Raw genomic sequence first — 19,317 nt, 5'->3', positions numbered from 1 at the left:
GTCACTGACACAGCGTGTGTGTGGCTGTCAGAAAACAGCTGTATTCCCTGTTAACATCTGTCAGCATCAGATACTGGTAAAGAGAATTGATTGATTGAAGAATGGTAAAACCTATGAGAAAAGCATATTAAATTAGTCTTTAAACATGAAATTAAAGGCCGGTTCTTTATAGGAGAAAATTGGAAGGTATTTTGTTTTTGTCCCTTTGGTATTTTATAGTTAAAATTCCTGTGTAGTCCAGACTTGATAGAAGCCTGAGGCATCACAGGCATGCCCTCTGGTCATATTGTTCGTGTATCTCTTTACATGGCTGCTGTTGAGTCTAGAGCTCTCCTTGTCAAATGTCTAGAAATAACAAGAAAGTTGCCTTTTGTCTTTGAAAATGTATGCCTCTTGTTATTTAAAATAAAGCTTTACAGATCCTCAGAGTTAGCGCCTTGGCTCAAAATTGGGCTGATTTCTATGGCTATCCCTGCTTTCTTTTCCTGTCTGGAGAGCAGTTTCTGCTTCTCAAAAAACCAAAAGCTGTGGAGCTACTTCCTCCATTGTGACCTTGGATCTGCTCGTCTTATCTAAACTATTTTGTTTGGAGCTAGAGAGGTGGCTTACTGGTTAGAAGTCCTTATTGGCCTTGAAGATTCAGGCTCTGGTTCTAGTACCTACAGAGTGGTTCACAGTCATGTCTAACACCAGTTTCAGAGCATCCGATACCCTCTTCTTTTGTGGGTTTCTGTGGGCCCCTGCTCATGCACTAGTACACGAATGCACACACACACAAACACACACTCATTGAATAAATAGATCTTTAAACGTAACTTGAGCAAGTTACCTTTGCAATCTTGATTAGATAAAGTGGCGTTTGTCGTTGAATAAGAAACAGACGTGCACTGCTGTTTTGCATTGTTTTTGAGAACCAGCAACTGACAGTATTTACAGCAAATGAAGGATAGCTGTCAGTTCTAGCTGTTCCCTTTCTCCTGTTTCAGTCTGGAGTCTGGACTTTCCTCATCACTGCTGAGTGTGTCTTTGAGTAGCAGATCTGAGGGATGTTTAAGTTGTTTGCTTGGAGTAGATGGAAGAGGATTGCCTTGAGAGTCATAGCCAAACCAACTTGGAGGGTCATCAGAGCTGTATTCCTGCTGCTGGACCTCAGAGGCCATTTTATTAGCTGCCACCCTGCAATCACAGTTCTCAGCATTAGAGAGGTGCACAAGTAATCCCTACAGTTTTCAAACTGGGCTCAACTCAGAACTGAAAATATAATATCACTGGTCATACTCAATTCAGAGCTCTTGCTCTGAGGGAATGTTTGGGAATTGTGCTGATAATCAGCAACCCCCCTCCCCCAGGCACAAGTCTGTGTAGGTCAGCCAACTAGGGGCTTACCAGGCAGTGAGTGGGTGAGGAAACCACATACTCAAGGATCAGGAACCCGGGAGTTATCTTCAGTGATTTTGAGTAAATGTTCAGCCTGGTGTGTTTCCAGTTTCTTTGATGAAGGAATAACCTGACCTACCCACCTTGTGAAGGTTGACATGTCAGAAAGGAGCTCTCCACCAGAGTTCACAGACCCCTGTGACATATGAGTGGACTCCAGGGAGTCCATGAACTTCTTAAAAATCTGTGTACCTTTGTCTCTAGTATACATTTTTCTTGGAAGGTTGTGACTCAAGGAGGTTCATAACCAAATGATTGAAAATATTTTTAGTCTTCCTTAGGAAGAAATAAGGAACCAAAGAGCACACACATGCACACACATGTACGTAAAACATACACACATATTTTCTCTTCTTTGATACAAAGATGCAAAAATTCTCAACAGAATACTTATAATATTATATGTACTATGATCAAGTTTGGTTTCATTGCAGGATCAGGAAGATGGTATAACATGTAAACCAATAAATGTGATACAGGGTATAAAGAGACTCAGAAATCATATGAATGTTTACTAAAATAATACATGCAGAAATGGCCTTTGACAACATCAGATATCCATGTATGATAAAGGCTCAAAAAAAAAAAACAACTAAGGATAGAAAGAGCATATCAACATTATAAGGACAATATCTGACAACGTATAACAAACACACTAACTGGGGGAAGATATTTCCTCTAAAATCAGAGATGAGAGAAGAGTGTTCGCTCTCCTCACTTTTATTCAATATCATGCTTATATTCTTAGCCAAAGCAATAAGGCAAGAAAAAGATGAAAGAAATACAAAGAGAAAAGGAGAATTCAGATTATCTATAGACAGTGTGATCATGCATTAACAGACACTAAAGACTCTTTGTGAAAACTCTTAAATCTGTTAAACACTTTCAGTAAAGTATTCAGTTACAAAAAAAATCAACATCCAAAACCCAGTAGGTTTTTTTATATACCAATAATATAGTAAGTCATTGGCATGGGAGACAACTTCCTGAACAGAACACCAACAATGCAGTCTCTAAGAGCAACAATCAACAAATGGGACCTCATGAACTTAAAAGCTTCTGTAAAGCAAAGGATACTGTCGTCAAAACAAAACAACAGCCTACAGATTGGGAAAGGATCTTCACCAACCCTATATCTGACAGAGGGCTAATATCCAGAATATATAAAGAACTCAAGAAGTTAAACAGCAACTAATCAAGCAATCCAATTTAAAAATGAGGTACAGAGCTAAACAGAGAATTCTCAATAGAGGAATATTGAATGGCAGAGAAACACTTAAAAGAAATGTTCAATGTCCTTAGACATCAGGGAAATGCAAATCAAAACGACCCTGAGATTTCACCTTACACCCATCAGAATGGCTAAGATGAATAACTCAAGTGACAATACATGCTGGAAAGGATGTGGAGAAAGGGGAACCCTCCTCCACTGCTGGTGGGAATGTAAACTTATACAACCACTTTGGAAATCAATCTGGCACTATCTCAGACAATTAGAAATAGTGCTTCCTCAAGATCCAGCTATACCACTCCTAGGCATATATCCAAAAGACACTGAAGTATACAACAAGGTCATCTGCTCAACCATGTTTACAGCAGCTTTATTTGTAATAGTCAGAAGCTGGAAACAACCCAGATGCCCCTCAGTTTAGGAATGGATACAGAAATTGTGGTACATCTACACAATGGAATATTACTCAGCGATAAAAAGCAAACAAACAAGGAAATCATGAAATGTGCAGGTAAATGGTGGGGAACTGGAAAAGATCATTCTGAGTGAGGTATGCCAGAAACAGAAAGACACACAGGGTATATACTCACTCATAAGTGGATATTAGACCTATAATATAGGATAAACATGCCAAAATCTGTACACCTAAGGAAGATTATCAGGAAGGAGGACTCTGGCTAAGATGCTCAATCCCCATTCAGAAAGGCAAAGAGGATGGACATTGGAGGAGGGAGAAAACAGGGAACAGGACAGGAGCCTACCACAGAGGGCCTCTGAAAGGCTCTACCCTGCAGGGTATCGAGGCAGATGCTGAGACTCATAGCCAAACTTTGGGCAGAGTGCAGGGAATCTTCCGAAAGAAGTGGGAGATAGTAAGACGTGGAGAGCACAGGAACTCCACAAGGACAGCAACAGATTCAAAAAGTCTGGGCACAGGAGTCTTTTCTAAAACTGATACTCCAGCCAAGGCCCACTCATGGAGATGGCCTGGAACCCCTGCACGGAGGTAGCCTATGGCAGTTCAGTGTCCAGGTGGCCTCCATAGTACTGGGGACAGGGACTGTCTCTGACGAACTGATTGGCCTGCTCTTTGGTCACCTCCCCCTGAGGCGGGGAGCAGCCTTACCACGCCACAGAGGAAGACAATGCAGCCACTCCTGATGAGACCTAAGAGACTAGGATCAGAGGGAAAGGGAGGAGGACCTCCCTTATCAGTGGACTGGGAGAGGGACAGGGGTGGGGAAGAGGAAGGGTGTGATTGGGAGGGGAGGAGGGAGGGAAGTACAGGGGGGATACAAAGTGAATAAACTGTAATTAATAAAAAAAGAAAGTAGGGAATAATCTCATTCATGATAACTGAAAAAAAAAAAAAAACGTGCACATGCGCACGCGCACACACAGCCTGCTATCTACTTCACTATGTAGCTAGAAAATGTCTACAACAAAAACTAAACTAGTAAAAAAAGGAAAAAAAGAAAAAACTAAACTAGTGAAGAAGAATGTGCCAAAACCGCTGGCATTGGCTTTGATAGAAGGACATTACAGTTAGAGACAGCAGTGAAAGGAAAAGCATGTTGAGGGAGCAAACAGCTCAAAAGCTGACCAAATTCTGTTACCTGTGGTTTCTGAAAAGCACTGGTTTTAGAGAACTGTGGATGAGGCCCAATACTCACTGCTACGTTTGGAAGTGTGGAAATAGTGGGCTGTGCAGTACAGTTCTTCAGTCAGCCACAAACCAGGCTAAATTTCATGTTCATTAATATATATATATATATATATATATATATATATATATATATATGTTTTAGATTCTATAAAAGTTGTGATGAATGCATTAGGCAATGTATTTTTTATCCACCCTGTCACGTGGCATGAGGGTCTGTAAAAACTGTGGTATCAAAGAAAATTAACAGATAGTAGGGGACCGAGAGAAGTCATAAGGAGGAAGCTGCTGCTGACTCAGTTCGGAGAAGGGAAATGGGCTTGTGGGATGCAGTGTCATGGGAGAGAGTGATAGTAAGCCAAGCATTTATCCAGGTCCACAGGGAGTGTACAGAAGGACAGGAATTTCTGTGTTTGCGCTGTTTTTTGTTGTTGTTGTTTGGTTGGTTTTTTTTTTTTGTTTGTTTTTTTTTTTTTTTTTGGCTTCCGGCCCCCCTCATCCCAGCTCTTTTACCATTTTATCCACAGGCAACTTCAGTGAAAATACACATTAGTGGGTCCGTGGCACGAATAGCAAGCAGTGAGGCTTCGAGACTGGAAGGCCCACTACCCCTGGAGCCGAAAGTCTTTGCAGGCCGGGGTGAGGGATCTGTTTACTCAGTGTTTTCTGAAGCCTCAGGGATGTGAACCAAGTACAGGACATTTCAGCAGTGGGGCTAAGTGGTAGGGGCAGAACTAACTTTGCACAGAGAGGAAGGTGCTAACAGTAAAAGGCTTCTGCGAAAGGAATATAAAACCAAGAAGTTCATTTTAGAAGGGAATCAACTTGGTTTGACTCAGAATGGTTGGTTTCATTCGTCAAAATATAAATTACTGTGTATTATGAGTGGTACAGCCGCATGCCAAGCTATCCTGGCATTTCCAGCTGTCTACTTACAAGGAGATGGACCTGCAGAATTTCATCTTGAGGATCCGGAGTTGTTTGCAGCCCATCTGAAGGTCCTGAAGGACCTGGTCTGTAAGCAGGATACAGCCAGAGATATCCAAAATGTGCAGATAATGGCACTTGGCAGCTAATATCTCCAGCCCTGCATCGGTAATCTGAACACACAGCCAAAACAAGGAGCAGTTACTGAACAGCTCTATCCCAGAGGGGGCAGTATCTTAACTTAGGGTGCTGTAGTGAAATATGAGTAGGTGGCTCAAACATCAAGCACTTCTTTCTTCCAGTTCTGAAGCCTAGGCAATCCAAGATGGCTGCACATTTGGTGTCTGGTGAGGTACAGGCCTGCAGATATCTGCCTCGTGTCACAGTCTTAATGGCAGAGAGAACTGCAGGCTCTGCTGCTGCTTCTTAAGACACAACCTTTTAATAGCACCTTCCCTTCCGTGACCTCTTCTAAACTTACCTCCCAAAGGCCCCACTTCATGACACTGTTACATGACAGAGTTTGAGCATAGGTGGCCAGCGGCAGGGCGAGAGGCAAGTATTCTGGGCAAACAAATCAAGGGCCTGGTAGAGTTTCTTTCGTTGAGTTTGTTCACTGCTGAGCCAAGTTTGTGGTTAAGACTTCCAAATAAGATCAAGAGAGTAAAATACCTGCCTCAAGTGACACCAAGAGGATTTGTGGGGTTTGGTTTGTTTTGTTTTGTTTTTATTCTTTACTTAAGCATCTTCGGGTATAGATGACGAATTGTCTTTAGTAATTAGTACCCGTTGCGTCACCATGAGGAACTCAGGGAATGCTACAGCAGTGCGGCTGTTGGTGTTCGACATCCTCTGTGAAGCTTGACCAGTTTGGAGAAGTATGTTTAAAAACGTTGTATGTCACAGAACTACAAATGTATATCCCCTGAAGTTATCTCCATTCAGGAGCAGGTTACCACGAGAAAGGTCTGGGCATCTCCAATGGGTCATCTTACAAGAAATGGGTGCCCCAGTTCTGGAAGGAGAGCAGTAGGTGAGAGGCAGGAGTGAGCAGAAGCCCCAGACAGTGCGAGTCCCACCCACACAAGTCCTGGGCAGCCACCATCCAGATCTATCCAGCTGTCCTGCAGAGTTAATTCAACTCCATTTCTAGTTTATTTCACCGGCCCGGGGTCTAGCTTTTGATTTATGGCTGAACTGAAACTCACAGCAAAGTGAGGCAGATTACTCTCCCCGAAGGAATGTTTCCAACTGGATTTAATTTCCTACTTTATATATATGTGAACATTAAAAAAAAAAAACATACACTGTGAGGCTTAGCTCATTGTTTTTAACATAAAGTTAAGAGAATTATGCAGCAAAGCCCTTTGGTTTGAAATGTATACTTTTGTGTATGGGAAAATAGGTGTTGTCATTGTCTAGGCATTCCCTGTCTCCAGAACATGCTTGGACAAGGCTCAGCATTGTGACTGGTTCTCACAAAACTTCCTCAGACATCCCTGCCTTGCTCTATGAGAATCTGAGGATCCGGTGTCACTGAGAAAGGAATCCTTTGGCCTTATAGAAGGACAATGAGGTGATGGAACCCTTAAGACAGGTGGAGCTGGGAGTGGGTGGGTTGGACACAGACCTGAAAAGGAGCCCTCATCTGTAGCTTTAGTTTGGATGCTCCAGTGTGTTCAATAGGGAGGTGATATCTAGGGAGAGTGGGGAGAGGTATGACTCAGGGGCTAGAAAGCCCCTAGAAAGCCTGTCCCCATCTTCCATCTGCCTTGTGCTCTAGCCAGAGTAGTTCCAGTGAGCTGTGTAAGCGAGAGGCTCTGTGAGCTTTCTTGGTGAACATACAGAGTCAGGTGGCCACTGCAGCTGACATGTGAGCTTCTGGACATAGCTCACTTCCTGAACCACATGTCATGGACCAGAAAAAACACCCAGCTTCCTTTGTTATAACCAAATACATTATTAAAAGAAAGCTTGTAGCTAGCCATGGTAATATACACCCATAACCCAGCACTTGGAAAGTAGGAGAATGGCATCTGGTTCAGGGTCAGCCTGGTCTACTGATAAGTTCCAGGCTAGCCTGGGCTAAGTATAAGACCCTTCTCAAAAAAAAAAAAAAAAAAAAAAAAAAAAAAAAAAAAAAAAAAAAAAAGGTTTTTCCTGTAAACTTTCTGGCTTTAGTTTGTTCTGGCTTACCACAGCTTTTTCCCTCCTGCCTCCTCCTATTTATCTGATATATTAGTGTGGAAGATTCAGGAGGTTCCAGAATCACTCTCAGCCCATACAAGCCAACAGTAAAGCAGCTGAATTCATAGCCTAGCAAGGGTGCAGAGCCCTGAAAACTGAGATGACACTGTCCAAATAAAAGCCAGTGGGTGTGCGTAGAAGAACAAAGCTTGCAATTCCTGATCATGTTTGAAGGTTTATATTTTCTTCCTTCTGCATATTTTGCCAGCTCCAAGTTCTCCCTGATAAAATGTTTGGATTTCTAACCTTCTGTTCAAAGACTTCCTTGCTGATCTGGTAATGCTTGCCTGACCATTCCTGGTTATCAGCGGAGGACTAGACTCTGAGAGGAAGCCAAATGTGGGCCTCTCTACCTTTTGAGTGAAGGGTGACCTAGGAGGGTGTGTTAGGAATGTTCTCCTGTCAGAAGTTTTCAATCTTACATCCTGGGCTCTCAAGGTCTCTAGATAAGAGGCCTCTACTCTCTTGCCTAAAGGAGAGTTCTGGCAGCCACATTCTGCATGCTGAGTAAGAAAAAAAAAGTGATAATATCCAGAATATATAAAGAACTCAAGAAGTTAAACAGCAACAAACCAAGTAATCCAATTTAAAAAATGGGGTACAGAGCTAAACAGAGAATGCTCAATAGAGAAATAGCGAATGGCAGAGAAATGTTTAACATCCTTAGTCATCAGGGAGATGCAAATCAAGATGACTCTGAGATTTCACCTTATACCCATCAGAATTGCTAAGATGAAAAACTCAAGTGACAACACATGCTGGAGAGGTTGTGGAGAAAAGGGAACCCTCCTCCACTGCTGGTGGGAACGTAAACTTATACAACCACTTTGGAAATCAATCTGGTGCTTTCTCAGACAATTAGGAATAGTGCTTCCTCAAGATCCAGCCATACCACTCATAGCCATATATCCAAAAGAGGCTCAAGTATACAAGGACATTTGCTCAACCATGTCTGTAGCAGCTTTATTTGTAATAGCCAGAATCTAGAAACAACCCAGGTGTCCCTCAACTGAGGAATGGATACAGAAATTGTGCTAATTTACACAATGGAATCTACTCAGCAATTAAAAACAAAGAAATCATGAAATTTGCAGGCAAGTGGTGGGAACTAGAAAAGATCATGAGATATCCCAGAAGCAGAAAGACACACATGGTATATACTCACTTATAAGTGGATACTAGACATATGCTATAGAATAAACATATTAAAATCTGTACACCTAAAGAAGCTAAGCAAGGAGGACCCAGTCCTTCTTCATCAAACCTCATTCAGAAAGGCAAATGGGATGGACATGGGAAGAGGGAGAAAGCAGGAAACAGGACAGGAGCCTACCACAGAGGGCCTCTGAAAGACTCTACCCAGCCGGGTAGCATCAAAGCAGATGCTGAGACTCATAGCCAAACTTTGGGCAGAGTGCAGGGAATCTTATGAAAGAAGAGGGAGATAGAAAGACCTGGAGCTCCACAAGGAGAGGAAAAGAACTAAAAAAAAATCTGGGCACAGGGTTTTTTTCTGAGACTGATACTTCAACCAAGAACCATTCATGGAGATAACCTAGAATCCCTGCTCAGATGTAGCCCATGGTAGCTCAGTGTCCAAGTGGGTACTCTAGCAAGATGAACAGGGGCTGTCTCTGACCTGAACTCAGTGGCTGGCTCTTTGATTATCTCCCCCCTTAATGGGGGAGCAGCCTTAACAGGCCACACAGGAAGACAATGCAGCCACTCCTAATGAGACCTGATAGGCTAAAGTCAGAGGGAAGGGGAGAAGGACCTCCTCTATCAGTGGGCTGGGGGAGGGGCATGGGAGGAGATGAGGGAGGAGAAGGGCATGGTTTTCAAGATGGGAAATGCTGAATTCTGAGGGACCCAGTGCCTAGAGGGCGAGGTTGTTGGTAGATATCCCATGGTGACAAGATGACACTCCCTCCTCACTGCAAAGGCTGCCTTGTCTGGAACTCCAGAGCTGTCAGGGTTGAGAAGGCTGGATTGAGAACGCAGATGTCCAGGCTTCTGCTTTCGGGGGGAGCTGCCCAGAGGCATGGAGCTGAGATCTGTGGTCCCTCTGATCCTCTGGAGTGCTTAACTAGGACCTTAGTCCCCTCCTGACAGTTCCACAAGTGCAGGGATCAGGTGTTCTCGACTCTCAGAGCTGGCTTGGGCATCTAAATTTGTTCACCTATTTCCAAGTTCCCACAGTTTCCTTTCCTGTTTTTCTTATCCAAATTGGGCCCTGACTGTTGAGCTGCCACTGTGACAGAGTTTCAAGAGGAATTGTATATATTATTGATCTGCCATATTAACCCAGACTCGGGGTTTCTATAAGTCAAAAGAAAGTAGGTTATAATGTACTTTGAAAATATTGTTCCATCCTTTAAAACTACAACATACAAAGCTTCTCCATTTCTGACCTTTGTGTATGCAGAGAAAACATTCTGTTAAGTGCCAGCAATTTGTAAGGTGATGCTGTTTCAGTGGCTGTTTTACTTTTCCCTGTAAGCATTTATATAGTCAAGGTTTACAATGAGCATTCTTTCTTTTATGCCTAAGTGTCAGGAAAGTTGTCAAACATTCAAAATGAAGACCAAAGATGAATAAATGACTTTTCAATGGGGCATTGTCTAACTGCTCCCCTGAGGAAATGCCTAGAGAGTTAAACCTTCACTTCACAAGTTGTTTATTCTTTATTAAGGCCCAAAGTCAGTGAGTCAGTGAAGTTGTATGTTAAAACTTAGCTTTTTTTTTTTTTTTTTTTTTTTTTTTGTCCAGGAAACATGCAAACTATTCCTGTCTGGTAGAAACTCTAACCCAAGATACTGGCTGCACTGCCCTCTAGGATTTCAACCAATTTTAGATCTAACCTGAGACCCATAATCTAACATTCTTCCCTCTGTTCCTACCCAGTTCTTTCTAATGCTCTATGCCATGGCTTTATTGTTTTGCTGGTTCTCTCATTTTGAATTAGATGAATTATTTCTGGCACATACTTACACTTGCATAAAATGCTGGGCGTGATGGTGCTCACCTTTAATCCCAGCGCAGCAGGCAGAGGCAGGAGGGCCTCTGAGCTTGAGGCCATTCTGGTACTCAGGGTGAGTTTCAGATAGCCAGGGCTACAAAGAGAAACACTGTCTTGAAAAACAAAAACCCAAAACCTTACATTTGCATGATGACAATATTTTGAATGGGTATAAATTCTACTTTGGCACAAAGAAAATGGCAGACACAAAGGCAGTTCTAGGCCACGTGGAGCCCCTGACTGCTGCCCTGCCTGGATCCCCTCAGCACTACCCTTTGACTTGCTCCAGCTGCCAGGCATACCTTTGGGCATCCTGTGACGTTGAGAGACGTGATTCGAGTACAGAAAATGGCTATTGTTCTTATGGTCTCATCTGTCAGTTGGGTGCAGAAGGAGACATCCAGGTGTTCCAAGCACATCGAGATTTTGCAGTATGTCTGGAAGAGATTCCAAGGGCAAAGGTTTGTGGGATTTTTTTTTTTGAGGGGGTGTTGTTTTCCCCTTTAAAGGTTTTGTTGTTGTTTGTTCATTTTGTTCATTTGTCTCTGTTTTCCCTTAGTCTTTGTCCAATACTGTTTTCATCTGAAACCACCTTTCCTAGAGCAGTTTATTTAGTGTGCATTTGGGTCCCTTAAATACAGAATTTTCCCCCCATAAACAAAACAAACACCAACAAAACATTGCATCCAAAATAAGCATAGCAAAAGATACACGTCAAATTAACAGTTTATTAATACTCAAACTCCTGCTGGCGAACTCCAGTTTTTCTGAAGTCACCGTGGATGAAATTTGATTGGCATATTTTAATAGGGTTATATTCATCCAAATAAGTGGAGAAAGGGGATGGCAAACATGTCAGAGGTGACAGAGGAAAGAGCACTTCCCTTGAGTTTTACTCTCTTTCCATCATGTACAACCTCTGAAATTTTAACACATAATTTAGCCTTTTGGAGCCTCAGTTTCCTCTTCTAATTAGGGCAAATAATACCAACATTGTAGAATTATGTGGAAATGCTAGAGCGATAATTTGTCACAGAGATATTTGTACATATATCCATTTCCTGTTTTCCTGGTCACACTAGCAAGGCAATGAGACCAGCCTAGATGGTCATCGCCAGATAGATGGATAATGAAAGCATGGTACATAGACACAGTGGAATTTTGAGGAAAACTGACATCAGGAAAATAGATGAAGCTGGGAGGTATTATCCTGAGCAGGATAACCCAGAGTTCAAAGAACAAAACCCACACATATCTTATCTATGGACACTATCTTATAATGTCTGTCTGTATATAAATAAGTAGAAGTCACATGAAAGGAGAAAGAAGGTTATGGAGTGGAGTAGGGGGTAGAAGGACACGAGGAGGAGGAGGGAGAAGAGAATCAACACAAATTTTCCTTAAAAGTCCTGTACTGAAACCTAATAGTGTATATGCTAATATACTACTTTAGAAAGACTTTATAGCTCAGTGGATACTTTATAAGAACAAAATTGGGGTTGGGGCAGGGCTGGAGAGAAGGCTCAGCAGTTAACAGTACACAAGGCTAGAGTTTGGTTCCCAGGACCCAGGTCAAGCAGTTCCTCGTGAACTCCAGCTCCAGGGGATCTAATGCACACACACACATACACACACACACACTGGATGGGTGGAACAAAAAATTTTTTAAAAGTAGTAAATCATGTCAAGTAGAAATCCGTTGTCATGACTAATTCAAAGCAATACAAGAGAAGTCCCCTCCACACCACTGGGACCTTGGCAACCATCAGTCACTCCCATTAATTTTGAGTATTCTATCTGGGGACTCTCCTGGGTTCCTGGTCAGATGGCTCTGACTTATATGAAAACAGACTCTCACTGGGCTACATGCCAATTGGAAGGACTTGAGTGTCAGGCCAGTTCAGGGCCACCAGGCTGACTCTAACGTGAGTGTGCCTCTCTCCCTCTGCTTCCGCCATTTGCTTTTGCGTTAATGGTGAGAAAGAAATACTACAGTGTGGACAGGGGGAGATTTACAGGAGATACAGTCTAGTAAGGCACCCAGGGCCAGGACTCAGGGGGCCAGGAGCCTCGCCCTGCTGTTGCACGGACCTGTGTGTGAGGTGGTTGGTGACAGGTCCCACCCTAAAAGATGGTTACACAGATTATATGAACATCTGTGTGTATGGACATATGATAGGGTGCTTCTTAAAGCTGATTACCTATAAAGTCTCATACTGCATTCAGTATTACCTGAGAGATACCATACAAGAATTGCTAGTGTGTGGCACAGAGCAAGTACCTCAGTGCTTGCTTTGGCCACACCTGTACTAAAAGTGGAAACACACAGACAAGAACAGCTTGATCTAGAGGCAAGGCTGGCCTGCAAAGGGTTTTTAAAATTTTGACTTAGGAGGAAACAAGGTCAGCTGATGATCACTATAGTTAATGTTAATGTCACTGTATTAGTTGCCTTTTTTCCCTCCTGGATTAAACACTGAACAAAGCCAACTGGGGGGGGGAGGGGGAGGGTATGTGTCTCCTTACAACTTCCAGATCACAGTCCATCCCTAGAGAAAGGCTGCTTACTGGCTTGCTCTCCACGGCTTCTTCCGCCTGCTTTCTTCTGTGGCCCAGGACCAGCTGCCCAGGGGTGGCACCGCACACACTGGGATGGACCTTCCCACACCCATCATTCACTGAGAGAACACTCCACAGACTTGGCCCATAAGCCAAGCTGATGAAGACATTTTCAGCTGAAGTTCCCTCTCCCCGAATGATCCAAGCTCATGTGATGCTGACAAAAAAAAACTAGCCCTCACAGTCTTGAACCTGAAAATAACACGGAGCTTTGAAAACCTCTCGCCACAAGATTAAGGATGTGAGAGGATGTGTACGAATGAGCTTGATGTACACACATCCTTGTACTGTGATGTACTGCAGTTTTTGACAGTTGAAACTTCTTTAAAGCCGTTGAAGAAGACTAAATGCTGGCTGATGGTAGTGTGTGTGTGTGTGTGTGTGTGTGTGTGTGTGTGTGTGTGTGTGTGACACCAATGCTCGCTCACAGAGAGAAAGCAGTCTTGGCAGTTATCTTTTTTCTGACCGCAGCAGACAGCAGGGACTGCTCTGAGCTCATGCAGAACTTGGATTTTCCACAGGGTCCAGCGCTTACTGTCCTTGACTCACCCTCTGACTAACTTTACATGGAGATCTGTCGTGTCTGGAGCTAAGTGATGCCAGAAATTGGAAGGGGACACCGTCCAGGGATGGGGGTGGGGAGGGTCACTGTCATTGGAGATGAATCAGCACAGGGACATACCCAGGGTGGTACAGAGGGAACCCAGCGTTAACTGGAACCAGTGGCTTTGTTTCTGCTCACTTGCCAATGAGAACGCCGGGAGTCTCCTGGGGTCCTCTCTGGAACTGTGCTAGTTTTTATCAGCCTTCCTAAGCTATCACATTTAGAACAACACAGTCTCCTTAAATCCTGGGATGTGAAACGGTCCTATGTGAGTTGTCTTCCAGAAAATCAAGTCTGTTTTAATGATACAAGAATTTGGATGTTTCAAGGTGTAGGGTAGTACTGTCCCTCTTAGAGAATGAGAGAGGAAGAGCCAGAGACAGATCACAGCAAGAACAATATTGAAACTGCGAGGGGCCAATGGGATGATTCGGTGGTGGTTGTGCAGGCCTGATTACCAGTGTTCAACACCCAGAACCACAGTGGAAAGACAGAACAGATCCTGAAAATTGTCCTCTGACCTCCACACACATGCATAGCACAACCACCTACAAAAACACACAGGGAGTAATAATAATTAATAAGAAATTTAGAACTATAAGAATAATTCCTTGAGATCTGGCTAGCTTTAAAGGGAGCCACAAAGCATCTCTTCAGCCCCAAATGCCAGCGTCTTTGGACTCCTTGAATCAGTTCCCTATTTTGCCTTTATCTTTCGAAGGCTCCTCTAGTCTTTGAAAGTGAAATTTCTGCAGGTTTTAAAATTTAGCAGCGATTTAGAAGTCTCTGCTACATCCACAGCCACATTTGCAGACATGGAAAACCCGAGGCAAAGAGATTGGTGCAAGATTTATGCTAAAGTGGTCGCACAGTTCATCCTTTCCTTCAGAGCCGTGTAAGTCACCCTGCGGCCATAAGTCTGCATAAGGCTCGCTTGTCGAAACACAGACAAGAAATCCCCTCTTCTCCTCCAGAGACCACTGCCGTATGCTCTGCTGGCTCCAGAGCTGCCAGTCACCCACATGTCAGTCCTACTGGTTTCTTTTTTCTTGGAAAATGCTACACGGAGCTTCTTCCAAGCCTGTCTCTCACAGTTAAAATGGAAAGAAAAGGAAGACACAATCAAGTTTGGCTCCTTTCCAGCTTATCGTCCCATCCCTCTGTAAATTAACATTTTTACAGAAAATCTCCACGTCACTTCACTAAAGGGTCCCATGTGCCTTCTGCGCTGAGTCACAGTGTATGGGGGGTTTAATGGCCACATTCCTAAACTGGGTATGTAGCCGAAATGGAGGTTCACTCATTTGTTGGTTGTTAAACTAGTGTTCATTTGCCCAAATCCTGATTAATCCACCTTAACAGGTGGCAGCTCCGTGTCCAAACAATCCTCCCTTTGTTGTCCAGGGTCCACTGTCTTTTGACAGTGAGCCTCATTAAGGCCCCATCAGTTGCACTACAAAGTTGGAATTTCTTTTGTTCTGTTTTATTTTTTTCTCTGTTGATAATTCTGGAAAAACACTGTGCACTCAGAAACAAACTTCTGTAATGAAGACTAGTTGGGCTGGCTCAAAGTAAAGGGTACAGTTCCCACAATTACAAGTGATGAAGACAGAACTTCCATTGCCTGGGCCTCATGAGACGTGGAGGTACATTTCCTCAAAGGTGGCCGCCACCCTGCCAGTCCTCAGAGCAGATGGGGGTGGTCCTGGCTAGGTCACTCACTCTGCAGAGCCTGGATCCCTGTCCTTGTGAGGATGGTCCTGCTTTCCCACTCTTCTGGGAAGCCAGGCCTAGTTAGGTAAGACCAGGCTCAGAAGAGCACCCTGCTTTTCAACATGAAAAGGACCTATGGAAGGGAAGGGGGCAAAGCCAGGCTTAAAGCAAGTATTCCCAAAGAGAGTTCCATGTTTCGTGTTGCAGTTTCTTTTTTTTTTCTTCCCCCTCAGCCTCAAGCTCCTGGAATAAAGACTCATTAACTCAAAATATGTTTACAAATACCTGGGCTGTATAGCTAGGCTCTTCTCTGAGTAGCTCCTAACTTAAAAATAACCCATTTATACTAATCTACCTTCTGCCATACAGCTACTTACCTCTGCTCAGGTACTATGTGTCTGTCATCCTCACATCTTGCTAGGTGACCCTCCTGAGACTGGCTCTATCCTAGAATCCTTTCTGCCTACCAGATGTCCCAGCTCCTACTTCCTGCCTCAACTATAGGCCATTAGCTTTTTATTGGCAAGTGATGCTTCCATACATACACAAGAGATTCCTTCTACAGTTTTGAACTTATATGACAATCTGGGAGAGTTTTGGCTTCAACCTGCTTGATGGTGGTCTACAAAGCCCACTAATCCCTCCAGGAAGCAGAAATTACTCCAAATTCTTACTGCTTTTCTCTTTCTTGTATTCTCTGTGTATCATAGCTCTTTGTGTGATTGCCTTATCTGCTTCATTGCCCATAGCAGAATTCAGAATTTTGAATCCATGATCATTTTATCCTTGTGGCCCCAGCCCTTAGCCTACAGTCTAGTTAATGAGGAAGAGTCCACCAGGAATGGCGACTCTTCTTAATACAAGGGAGGAAAATGAGCTCCTCTGAGTGGAGGCGGCCCTGGTCTCTATGTCCTTCCTGAGCAAGGTCGAGGGACCTTTTTGGCCTGAGTTCAGCTTATGCCACTGGAAGTAATTTAACCTGCATCTCAGGTTAAATTACTCAACTCCTTCAGGCTTTAATGTTCTCGTCTGCAGCATGGCAATAACAGGGCACTTTAACATTGGTACTATATGATTGGTTGAAAGATTAAGTGTGTTAATATGAGCAAAAGTGATTGCACAATTTCTGGTTACACAGCAGACAGTTGGCAAGTCGTAGCTACTGCCATTGTTATTACTAGATTCTCTCTGGCACTGCCAAATTTCTTAGAACTTATGACAGGAGTCTACCACAAAAGGCATCTGAAAGACTCTACCTAGCAGTGTTTCAAAGCAGACACTAAGACTCATAACCAAACCCTCGGCAGAGTGCAGGGAATCATATGAAAGAAGGGAAGTTAGTATGATATGGAAAGGATAGGAGCTCTACAAGGACCAAATATATCTGGGCACAGGGTCTTTTCTGAGACTGACACTCAACCAAGGACCATCTATGGATATAACCTAGAACTTCTGCTCGGATGTGGCCTGTGGTAGCTCAGTAACCAAGTAGTTTTCCAAAGTAAGGGGAACACGAACTATTTCTAACAGGATCTCAAGGGCAGGCTGTTTGACACCCCCCCCCCCCCAGGGGAGGAGCAGTCTGTTAGGCCACAGAGGAGGACTTTGCAGCCAGCCCTGAAGATACCTGATAAAACAGGGTCAGATGAAAGGGGAGGAGGTCCTCCCCTATCAGGGGACTTGGAAAGGGGCAGGGAGGAGACCAGGGAGGGAGTGTGGGGTTGGGGAGGGAATGAGGGAGCGGGATACAGCTGGGACACAGAGTTAACAAAATGTAACTAAAAAGAAAAATAAAATAAAAAAAAAGAAAAAAGAAAAAAATATATTTTGATCATACACTCTCAATAAATGTACATTAATACACTTTATATAAATTATATAGATATATAATTGATTAAACATGTTATAAGTATATGTAAGTATATAAATATTATCAATAAAAATTTAAATAAAAGTCTTTTAAACCTAATAAACCCTTCTAACCCCAAGTTGTTTTGTTCATTTTCTAAGTAAATGCTTTCTCGACGGCACACCTCTAGTTATCAGTAAAGCTGGATAGCTTATTGATGTTAGAGACCTGTTTACATATTTGGATTAAAAGAAGGGAATAATTTTCAAAATATCCAGTGTGGCAGGTGTATAAAAAGAAATCAACAGGTGGAGAACAGAGGAACAGAAAAAAAAAAATAGGCCACAACAAAGAGTGTGAACTGGAAAAACAAAGGAAGACCAGAAAATGAGCATAACAAAGTATCTTCTACACCTTCTTCTAAATCTTCTTACCAAATTACATTTGGTGAGTAGAATTTGTTTTAAAAAAAATTCATAATACTTTCTGGCTTTAGATTTTTATCTACAAAATAAAAATGAACCAGGCTGAACAAAGGACAGCAATGATGTCCACACTTCTCATTCTCTAAGGTAAGTGGTCTAATTGCCTGGCCTTTCTGGGGTCCCTGTTGACAAGAAGGGCGGGGGAAATAATTAATTAACTCTTAGGAAAAACGGCTGGGTTTCTGTGCAGTCACTCTCTCTACTTCTTGTCCTTTTTCTTCTCCAGAAAAGGGCAACTGAGACCAATGACCAACTAAATATGGCCTCTTGCATCTCAGGATCTCTGCTAAATCAAGGTCAGGAACCATTGGTGCTGCTTTGGCCCTTCACCGTAGGATGCAGTAGAGTCAAAGACGTCAAGTCAAGGAGGGCTTCCAACCTTGCAGAAAAGCTTAGAGCTGGAATCTGTCAGGTCTGGGTGACCATAACACATTCTTAGTCTTAACTTCCCTCATCTGAAAGCGGGAAATAAAAATATCTAGACATATCTCATGAGCTTTGGGAAGAGAGAAAGAACATGTGCTCTCCAGAAGCTCTTGGCAGAAGCAGCACCCATCACTTTTGCTGTCCTCTGTCTCTCAGCAGTAGACTCAGGAGTCATGGGCCAAAGCTGTCTGCCTGGGACACCACCTTTAACCTGTAATGTCATGAGGACTTTAAAAAGGAAAGTCTAAATGGGCCCTACAGAGCCATTAGAAATCAGAACAGGTGAACTACAACCCTTCTGAGCCATGCTGCGGGTACCCTGATGACGTTGGGAATGACACATGCAGATCCCACGGGTGTGTCACAGAGGCCATCAACGCATACGATCATAGAAAAGTGGAGACCCGACATTTGCTCGCCATGCCTTTTTGCTTTTGCCAGCAGGCAAGCTGACAGGTTTTTGTCTAACTAACATACAGCAGAAAAGGCCTCCTAAGGATTATCTTGCTTTTAACACATTCTGTAGTTCTCGGTGGACACCTGACATGAAAATAACAGATGTGTGGGTCATTTAGGAAGTGCAGCAAAACTTCAGCTGTCCACTGGTTCTCACAGTGGGCGCGGGCATGAAGCCAGGACTGGTGTGAGGGTTACTCAGCCTCACCTGATTCTTTGCCAAGAAAACATGGTACCCAGCACTCCAGAATCCCTTGGAACCTTATAAGCATGGGACTCTGAGAAGCTTTAAAGTCCACATCCTTTAAAGTCTGGCAAGTTTCAAATCCTGTTGGACTGCTCATAATTGGAAACACATTAGCGTTCAGAGCAACAGAATGCTGAGCTCATTGCTTTCGCTCGCAGCCAATAAAGAAACAGCACGGCCCTGCTACCTGTGTCCCCAGGTCAATTCTACATCCCTGGAGTCTCCTGGCATCTGGTGTTCTGTTGTAAAGCCCAGGAGACTGTACTTAGCGTGGATGATCAGTGCAGCAGGGATTTCCAAAATGAAGCTCTTAATTGTCCCCAGTTGGGTGGCTGTTGCTCTTTCTTTTTCTTTCTTTCTTTCTTTCTTTCTTTCTTTCTTTCTTTCTTTCTTT

At 43.3% G+C, this 19,317-nt stretch overlaps 1 protein-coding gene across 1 annotated transcript in view; it reads right to left on the bottom strand.

Moving 5' to 3' along the window:
• Positions 1-812: 812 nt before the first annotated feature.
• The window catches only part of Fbxl13 (F-box and leucine rich repeat protein 13), a 197,424-nt gene continuing 178,919 nt past the window's right edge, over positions 813-19,317 (bottom strand). Inside the window, exons 19-21 of the mRNA XM_055612592.1 lie at positions 10,827-10,961; positions 5,268-5,431; positions 813-1,176 (exon numbers count right to left, since the gene is read on the bottom strand). Of these exons, the coding sequence (XP_055468567.1) occupies positions 960-1,176; positions 5,268-5,431; positions 10,827-10,961 (516 nt within the window). The 3' untranslated portion in view covers positions 813-959. The remainder of the gene's footprint in view (positions 1,177-5,267; positions 5,432-10,826; positions 10,962-19,317) is intronic.

This window comes from Psammomys obesus, unplaced genomic scaffold (genome assembly GCF_907164565.1).
Source record: "Psammomys obesus unplaced genomic scaffold, mPsaObe1.curated_primary_1811, whole genome shotgun sequence".
NCBI classification, from domain to species: domain Eukaryota; kingdom Metazoa; phylum Chordata; class Mammalia; order Rodentia; family Muridae; genus Psammomys; species Psammomys obesus.
The sequence above is the reverse complement of the archived record's forward strand: the minus strand, read 5'-3'. Positions and strand labels throughout refer to the sequence as shown.